Source organism: Nestor notabilis, unplaced genomic scaffold (assembly GCF_000696875.1).
Source record: "Nestor notabilis isolate BGI_N333 unplaced genomic scaffold, ASM69687v1 scaffold23350, whole genome shotgun sequence".
Lineage (NCBI taxonomy): Eukaryota > Metazoa > Chordata > Aves > Psittaciformes > Psittacidae > Nestor > Nestor notabilis.
In genome coordinates, this window is record NW_009911880.1 from 1 (window position 1) to 10,156 (window position 10,156).

General features: G+C 38.3%; 1 protein-coding gene across 1 annotated transcript in view; it reads right to left on the reverse strand.

Annotated features, from left to right (window-relative positions):
• Positions 1 to 4,933: 4,933 nt before the first annotated feature.
• MIPEP (mitochondrial intermediate peptidase) overlaps positions 4,934 to 10,156 on the reverse strand; it is a gene marked incomplete at its 3' end in the record, with an annotated part of 43,309 nt that continues 38,086 nt past the window's right edge. The window contains exons 14-15 of the mRNA XM_010016836.1: positions 10,042 to 10,116; positions 4,934 to 5,053 (exon numbers count right to left, since the gene is read on the reverse strand). Coding sequence (XP_010015138.1) covers positions 4,934 to 5,053; positions 10,042 to 10,116 — 195 coding nt within the window. The remainder of the gene's footprint in view (positions 5,054 to 10,041; positions 10,117 to 10,156) is intronic.

Here is a 10,156-nt window from a genome sequence, read left to right on the forward strand (position 1 = left end):
ACCCAAACCATTCTATGATTCTATGATGTCTTCTCCCTGCATAAATGAAGCACAGGTCTCTACTATTCCTGTAAAGCCTGACCTTAGTTCCAGGCATCATGGAGTTCTACCTTTTAGCAGTTCTTTTAAATTAACATAGGTTTCAGTTTTGCTTAGTTCTAAGGTTACATTAATTTAACTTAATAAATCTAAGACAAATTTGGGAAGATTTTAGATAAAACAAATATGAAGTGAAATCACAGTTTAAAATCGAATAGGAAGCCCCTAGACTTCCTTACCAATAATTTCAAGATTTATGTTCACCACTTGAGTGAAGTTTTCAGAACTCAAAACCACTTTTACCTTCAGAGGGTAAAGGTTATCGCTTATTTATTTTAAGACATCTGCCTTACTGCTTGCCCAGTCTGACAATTTATTCTCTCTATATGGGGTTACTGATGTTCACATCAAATGTTATGCAGGACCAGAGTTATAACTACACATTAGTAGTCACTCCAAAGACTTAACCAGAAATTCTAAAACAACAAATGCCACAATGACACAGATGAGAGATTCAATAAGAAGATACTTCACTCAAACTGCCAGCCAGCCCTCAGTAGGCTGAAGAATAGACCTGTTAAAAACAATACTCTCCACTGCAGCACCACTACTGACAGTGATCATTATCAATACAAGACTGCGATACAGAACTCCAGAAACCACAGAGTCTCCAGTTTTGGCCTGTGGCTTACCTAACACATCTAAGCACGAGGTCAAGTGACCTTCAAACTCCTAAGAAAAGGCTCCTAAGAAGAAGAAAACAGCATAGAGCTGCTCCTTTGCCCTCAGGCGTTCTTCAACAACACAAGAAGTGGGCTTGAGTATATTGTGACAACATGTGATACAGAAACTATTTTCTCTCTGCAGAGAAGCTAGTTTTCTCTGTTTAGTGACACCAACTCACTTCAGGTGACCAGCATCCCAGATGCCTTTATATGTACCCTGTTCACAAAATCCTTGGGTTTTCAGAACTCATGGCAAGCCACGTTTTCCTGTAGTGCCTGGCAGGCTCCCTGAGCAAGCACTCCAAATGTTAGGTTGCATCTCATCTGTTGATTTCTTTTGTCAGGAACATGACAGACACAATCCCAGCAAGTTAAGACAAGGAACTAGCTAGAGCCTACCAAGGTCAGGATCCCTGTCTGGGCAGAGTCCCCCCAGCTGCAGGAAGAAGAAAGACTAACAACCACATTGGTGATACACCATTTTTCATACACTTCTTCCCTCTAGGGTATCTATAACAATACCTGCCTTGTTTTCTGTTGCCAAACTTGGCTGGCTAACATATTTGGTCTCACAGGTGTTTTGGTCTCTCCAGTCACAAGCAACCATAAGCCATTAAGAAGTTCTCATGCTGCCAAAGAAACCTGCACTCTAGACAAAAGTATATAAGCATAATTAAAGCTGTAACCTGATGTAAATTTTAGGCCACCACTAGAGGTGATCCTTCTGAACTAATACATACTTAATGTGCTAGAGCAAAAAGGTATATAGCAAATTATTTAGTGTTCCAAAAAATATCAAAAGGCTCCCTACGTACCAATGTGTTCCCTCCTATCAAATGTAGTTATAATGATGTCTGTGGGATAATTCCAACACTGCACTCTGTATTGAAGTACCACAGAAGAAATTCTGTTTCTGGAACAAAAGCTTAACAGAAGGCCATGTAAGTTTTAAAAATGCAAAAGGGGCTATTTAGCAGTGCTCTAAAAAAGAACACACATTCACTGTGCCTCACTCTTCAAAACCGTTCTTCTCTGAGAGTCACAAGTCAAACCAGCATCTCCCACCAAACTTCCAGATTAGAATGAAGAAATCTTACTATGATGGGCAGGAAATTAATACGTACGTCCAAAATATTTTATTGAAAATAAGAATCAATAGTTCGATGTAATTCCATATTTCATAAAGAAAATTCAGGTATGATGATTTGGGCAGCTGTTGCTTATTGTAAAACCACTTCATTATTGGGAACTCTTTCCTGCGACTGCAGGAGGCTGCAATATCCACTATCACTGCAGAGCCTGTTTACCCTGTGTCTCATTTTTTGTTACAATATTGAACCAAAACCCACAGCAGGAGATAGGAATTATTATGATTGGCGCAGAACTAACAGTGACATATCATTAAGTTTTGATGACTGTCTCAAGGGGAAGTAGCTTTCAAGTCTGAACTTGGGGGACAGGCAGGGGACTAAGCAACAGATCATGGGGAGGAACTTCGATCATGTGTCAGGTTAATCAAAGGGTTGCCTGATACTTTTATAAAGTCTCTCTAGGCATCCTGGAGACAAAGGTGGAAGAGACCAGGGGAGGTGCTCTAAAAGCAGACAGTATTATCAATTGCAAGGCAGTTCATACATAGTAAATGGAAACTGGCTTTGCAAGAGATGAGAAATAAGCTATGATCTGGAGCAAAAGGAGGGTACCAAATTGCCCACAGTGCACAGATTTTGACACCAAGTACATTCAGGAAGAAATGGCAGGAAAATGTGTGGTCATTAACACTTGGTTTATATTGCTTTCTTAGAAGAGTCAAAAGGAAGACTGACTGCTTCTTAAAGGCATCACAAGGACTCAAGACTCCAGTCTGTGCAAAATTTCTATTCATTTTCCAAAATCAGCAACACAAATCTCCTCTGACAACAAAACCATCAGACACTACAAAAACAGGCAGATACATTTTCCCCTCCCTGGCAGTCATTAGCTTCAGGATTTGGTAATAGAGCAATGAAATCCCAGTGGAATTTCATCCTGCAGGAGCCAGCAGGAAACTCTGTGTACTTTTGAGCAGATAAACAATGGCCAGCCAGAAATGGAGATTTGCATTCATCAGGAAAACAAAGTCTCATGGAGTGTTGTTTCTCCATGCTTCCGTCTGTCTACAGTCTGCTTCATTCTTCCTTTCTGCCTTGCATGCGGCACCAGCTTCTACAACCGTCTGTGTCAACACAGCCAATGTAGATACTACTGTGTGAACTGCCAACTGCCCCAATGCCTGCAAAACCTATTTGAAATCAGTCTGCAACAGCGTTTTCTTTCCACTATCCCCACTGTTGGTACGCAAGACATGGTATTTGCTGAGGATAGTGCTTTGGTTTACTTTAAAATAGGTATCACCACGTAAGTACAGCAGCATTTAATTACTAGGTGTAGTTTCTATGCCTTGGTTTTGAAAGTACAATCACAAAAAGATGCATAAAATTGTCCCATTATCAGAGCAGCACCTCAGAAAGACAGAAATTCATCTGCTGAAGATGTATGCTGTGGCACTACTTCAGAAAACGAGTCTGCCTAATGAGATTGAAACCCAACTACATGCAGAGGATATTTACTAAGTTTACTTGCCTGTCAGGAGCAGTAAGAAAGAATTAAGGTTTATCAGGAGATAAAAATGGATGCTTGTGCAGTCCTGACAGATAATGCTACTACAGAAAATCCCATTAATGCAGGTGAAAATAAAAGCTGATCTTTCTTACTAGCTCTGAAATTCTTTTCATTTAAAAAATAAAGCAACCACCTTTCATTTCCAGACATTTAGTTTCTTTATCTGGACTACAAATTACATTTCAAACGTATCTTAAGTTCAGAAGAAATTGCAGCAAAGGACAGCAAGCCAAATTATGGACATTAATACTCTACAGAGCACTAACATTCTTCTAGTGTAATTTTTTGCTAAGTTCTACTAAAATTTAAATTGTATTATAGTTCTTGACTAGACACACTAATTCTACATTCAATAAATGTAAAGAACATAGACTTTCTGATATTTCGAAAGTTCACAGTACATTTTGCTGGGATAAAGCTCCAGGCCAAAACTTGCTGTCCCTCATATTGAGGCTATGCTCATTACAAGATGTTTCACTCTTTTGAAGGTAACAGCTAAATAAAAAAATATTTTAAATGGAACAAAAAACGCAGGCTAACTTTCAAAGCAGGTTGAGCTGGTTAATTCACTTGACATCTAACACCTGCAGAGGAATGGTGTAAAACAACACTTCCAAAAATGCTAAGTCAGACATCGCATTCTGGAAACATCTTGCTTCCAGTTCTCTGGCTTTGCCAGGCCAGGAGAGGCAGTACAGTTTTGACGAGGGGGCTGAAGGACTGAAGCCCTGTCTGAGAACAAAAGTCCATTTTTGCTGAGGAGAAAAGTACATTTCCTGAGAAGCAGAAAGCAGAGAAAGGATCTGGGTGTTCCAACCGAAGTGCCCAACAGTGATTCAGGCCACACTCCAGCTGGGAATTCAGCTCCAGATGGCCCAGGAAATGCCATAACTATCATCTATGTAAACTGTACCTTTGGATGTCATGAAGGACGGAACAAATGCACAATTAGTCATGATGAAGATCAAAATTACATAGCCCAGTAGAACTGAAGGCTTTAACGCTTTCAGATACCACAAGAAAGGATAAGTGATGTGCCAAAGGTCACAGCAGTACAGCAGAGAAAAACTCACTTCCAAGTCCTACTTCACACTGACTTGGTCTCACATGCTAACACTGACAGTATACAAAATGCAAAATGCAGCACAGTGATTTGTTGCCTTTTACAAACAGTCCTTTACAAAGCTAGAACAAACCCTCTTTCCAATCTATCAATTCCATTACCTTCCTTAATCATAATAAAAAAAAAAAAAAAAAGAAACTAATTCAAATTCAGCATGACAAGACTACACCTGCACAAAAACAGGTACATTAATTAAATTTTGACTGTCAGCTGAAAATTTCCAACACCCTGCTCTCTGGATAAAATGGCTGAAAGAAAGAAAACTCAACACAATGATACAACAATAAGCATGTGAGTGTGCAGGGCAAAGGGCAGAGAGAGGCAGGAGTATTAATATGCTATCAAAGAAAAGGTGTAGCTTATACACTTTTATGTTTCTACTCACTGTATTAGGTACGTATGGCAATCCATAAAGTTTCTCCTGTGTTTCCTTTAAAATTTCTGTGGTTGACTTTTTTAGAGGATGTTTCCCATGGTAGATTTGGTCCAAGGCAGCATAAAATACCTGAAGAGATAAAAATACATGTTTGCCTTTGGCACATGGCATTGGCAATTGACAACCAAAAAAGACAAATACAAAAGAACGGGATAGAGAGAACAGAGAAAGGGAAGAGTCTAAATAATATTTAGTGTAATTCATAAGGAGAGAAACAGGTTTTTGGAGTACACCAACCACCATTATCATGACCTATCATAAACCCGTGTTTAGGTCACTCAGAACATTGGCAGTACTAAATCTGCATTTTTAAATAAAATTAAGACCTGTCCCTAAATCTGTCCAGCAATTCCCTTTTCAAAACTATTTTTGAATTAACTATTAAATAGGTTTATTAAAAAGACTTAAAAGTTATTTGAGTGGACACAGAAAAATAATTTATTCCAAGACACGTGCATGCAGACATGAGAACACATCATATCTGCAGGGGCAAGTTACTGCCCAGGCGGTGAACATAAGAAGCTACACACAGAGCTGCTGATGCTCCTAGAGTACTCAAACAGTGCAGTACTAAGGTAGATGCTTGCTTTATTTTAGCTCTCATAATTAGAACAATAAATTGCTGCAATGTAAACTCAGCTATCACAATCCATCAGGACAGTACCTTGCCAGAGGTTCATAAGCAATTTCTGTGCAGAAGCGTATGTACTATGGCAGAACACATGCAGGACTAAATTACTGATGTGTTTGTGAAAATTGATCATTATTTTCAAGTAAAACTGAGGGTTAGAAGAAGAGGGGTGAAGAAGCCATGACTTGTAAGAGCTATTCCTGATTTCCCTGCTTGCTTCCTATATGGCTAATAAGGAGAAAAGAGATCAGCAAGACCTAAACTTGCACAATCAGCCATTAATGACACTGCAAGTTTTGTGATCCAGATAGCAACAAGAGATGCAAGACCTTAACATTGCCCATCTACAAATGCAGCAAGTATCTGTTCAAAAGGTAACTCCATGAAGACACTGCACCAAATAGCAATGAATAAAAATAAATTAAAAATAAAGTATTTTTTAAACCCAATCTTTTCAGGAGTATTTTTAATTTTCCCTAATTATACTGATAATATGAAAAACTAAAAATCTAAAGAAAAACCTATAGGATGTTGTAAAAACAACAATATTTTTTACTTAGATCTTAGAAGAGAAAAAGGCTTTGCAAGGCCTTTATACTTTTCACCCTCAGATCTGGTGTCTAGATTCCCAGTTCATTTTTTAACAAAGCTTAATGAAAGCTACAGCATTTATAGTAGGAAGAGTGACTGAGAATATGACCAACAGTAAGTTTCGTGAACAGATCTGAAAATTACCTGATGTCACAGTAATAAAATAAATTAAAAAAAAAAAAAAAAATCACTTTCTCTTGTACCCTAGGCCTTTTTGACTCTGCAGGAGTCATTTCACACTGACTTCCCTCCTCTCCTCCTCTCCAAAAAACCCAAACCAAACATGGATGGGGCTTTGAGTAGTCCCTGCCTGTGGCAGGGGGTTGGAACTAGATGATCTTAAGGTCCCTTTCAACCCAAACCATTCTATGATTCTATGATCTGACAACAGACTTAAGCATCTTGCTTCAGCCCAGCCTCGATTCTTCTTTCCTATCTGCCAGCTTTGTTAGGACCTGTTTGCAGTTACTCTTCAGAGCTCCTCACAAGATGGAACAAACTGCAATGCAGAGGACCTTCATTAAAGTAAAATTTGGAGTCAAGTAGTTTGTGGTCTGGGAGCTGGAGCAAAATCTTAACTCAGAGCTGGGCAGAGGGGAAACATCAGCTGAAGGCCAATGAAATGGACTGCCTAAAGAACACCACAGTGACAGGGAAATGAGCTCTGAAGCCAGCTACAGTCCTTCCCCTGATCCTGGCACATGTAAAGTGTGGGAAGAAAGCTATGAGCCAGGCCACCTGGACAGAAACTAGGATGAACTTCATAAGCCTTCCCATCTACAAAGCACAGTTCTGTGTATTTACACAGGTCTTTGAAATGGCAAAGAGAGACACATCCCAAGACCACAGGATTTTAGGTAACACTTCTAGGAAGCATGCTAACACTTAATATTAAGCAAGTAGCTAGATGATGTTTCCAATTTCAGTAAAACACATTTCCCAAAACATAAAAAGGCCATCAAAAAGTTATCTATATCCATACTATCTATTTTGCACTGACATTGGTATTAGTTTCACTTGATTCCAGTTCTTTCTAGCTCATTGTCTGCTTAATAGTATTAATATGTAAACAGTTGTGTGTTTTCCAGGTAGGTCAGAAAGTACTGCCTGAAAGACTCTGGGATTCAATCTGAGTGGCAGAAGCCTTATGGAAGATGCATGGGTTCTCCTATCTTTCCTCTGGAGTAACTGATTACATGAGCTGGAAGAAAATGCAGAGGTATGACAGTTATAATAGGTATTGTAGAGGTATTATAGAAAAAACAGCATGATTTCTTATTTGCACATGCCAATAGATTTATTTTCTGAACAGACCATGGAGGAACCTTTAGGTATTTTCCCCATTGCTGGAAAATTTGTAAGCATTTTTCTTTCTTCTAAAGGTCAAATATGGTTTACATGGTATTTAGCTGTCAAGATAGACTAAACCATTTGCAAAGTCTCAAGGAAAAGTATTTGCATCACTGTTCACAGTATTTTCAGGTATATACATTAGAAGCACATATATACTTCAGCATCTGCAGATGGAAATACATGCTTTTCTTCAATGAATTATTACACTTTTAAATCTGCATGAATAACAGTGCACACACTGTTACAAAGGAATGTATGAACTTTGTATTTGCCATGCAGTCAACTTCTCTGGGACATTTTTTCTGAACTAATAAACAGAATGGCTCTACCAGGCTGTGTCTCTGAAATTAATGCATACTTCCACAAGTATTACATCTGGACTCTCCAAAAACATGGTGCTGAAAGTAGGAAATCAGTAACATTTTTCAGTGCAGCACCGTGGTTGTTTGGCACAGCTTGAGACTGGTTTGACATTAGTTACACAAGAATAATTTGAGGGCGAGCAGGCTGCTTAATCTGTGCATCACTGCCAGCATCAGTCAATCATTACGTGCCCACAGGAATCTGAGCCCACGAGAAGTGGGTGTTCTCTCCCTGGCTCTAAAGCTACGAGGTCTGGAGTCCCTCTGGGTCAGACCCTACAGAGAGCAGCTGAAGGCCAACAGCGGCAGGAGGATTGCAAAACCCACCCCATGGGACTGATGGAATGACCCCTCCTTGACTGACTTACACATCGTCTTCCCCACCACAGGACAGGGAGGCCATGTCACTTCTTAATATATCTGTTACTTAAAAGTGTTCTTGGTATCGAAGCCCATTTAGTCCCCACATGGAAAATCTGGTCTCAAACCTTGACAAGATTATAGTAAATACATATTAAAAGTTGAAAGGAAATCAGAGTTAGACCTATATATAGCTGTTATGGACACACCAGAAAAGAATGGGTGCAGGTGAAAGCACTTGATCATCATTTCGATGGTTACTAGTCTGTACATTGCCAAATTATTCTGTGTTGGTGGACTTCACGAATAGAGGTCCACCACTAAGAATTCCCAGTATAAATTTTATTTTAATCCTGAATTGTTTCATTTGTTTTGGTTTGTTTTTTTTTCCCCAAGAAAAAACCCAACTTGTACATGAATTAATTCTACTTTTGCCCAAGTTCTTTCTGGATTCTTAGCTATCTCTATATGAGAACCTTTCAGAGCCAGGGGTATGCATTTCAAAATCAGACCTGCAGAGAGAATGCAATTACTTTCATATCACAGTATAGCCAAGGGTGGTACCCCCTGTGTTCACACCTGTAGAGCCAACACTGGCCACTGACAGCCAGCACTGCACTGAAAGCATAACTCAAAGATCTGTGAAGTTTAACCAATGAAAAAAAACAAAAGTATGCACTGAAAACAGCACTAAGTCTGGTTTTAATTAGTGTAACTGACACATAAACATTTACAGGTCCACACACCAGTATTCTGATTAGTTTTTAAACACTATAAATAACTGCACAGAGTAAACTGCAAATATTTAACTAAGTTTTGCTTTTAAATCAACTCCAGTTAACCAGCATAACTCATGTTTGCAGACAGGGTTGCAATCATTTGGGCACTTTTCAAAGTGAAGAATTACAGAGATCTGATCTTTAAACTTGTTTCTTTACACATCTCAGAAATAATAACTACCCTTTATTAAGGGACTAGCAGAGTTACCTCACCTAAACACTAAGCCAACTGTAAAAAGAAAAATTACATGCTTCTGGCTTAAGGCAAAGAACAAAACAAAGAAGAAACCCAACTCACAGAAATCACACAGCAGAAGCTTTTAGCATACTAAAAGCAGTCAAACTCTCACTCTAAAAAAAAACAACTTGGCTGGATGCTAACACTACTGTTAACAACTGAGAACTGCTTTGAAGGACTGAAAAAAACCTAAATACCCATTTTAGACAGAGCTCTAATTTCCTTTACTTCCTTTGAAGAAAAATAACAGATAGTTTGTTTAAGGGAGCTCCAATCACATTTTCATAAACAAGCTGGTTTGATTTTTTCATTCTGGTTAGAGAGTTTATTTCCTGGATTTTGATGACACTAAAGTGGCCTGTATCTGTCAGTCCTGCTACATTTCAATGACCCAAAGGTACACAATACTTCCTCTGCAGCAAGTGCTCCTTAAATGATTTCATTAATTTAAGAACTCAATCTTAAGACACATTTGGGAATTCTGATAACACATTAATTTTCAAAAGCTGTGGGTTTAATGATATTTTCCTACAGATTTAGACATTTAGCTTTAAGCAGGCAGCACAGAATACATTCACAAAACCAAATATGGAAATTAATACCAACATGATTTAATTTTCACTAATTTGCATATAGTTAATAAAGTATATCTAATAAAATAAAAAATTTATAAAACTATAAGAATTAAAATATGTTCTGTAAGTTCTAAATAAAGAGTAGAGACTAGAATGCAAAGAACATACCTGGAGTTGCATATCAGCTGCAGCACACACCTTTTTGGACTCACATAGTCTTGACACCATGTTTTTTGGTAGTGGCTTTTTTTTATAAAAAAACAAAAATAATTTAAAATATTAT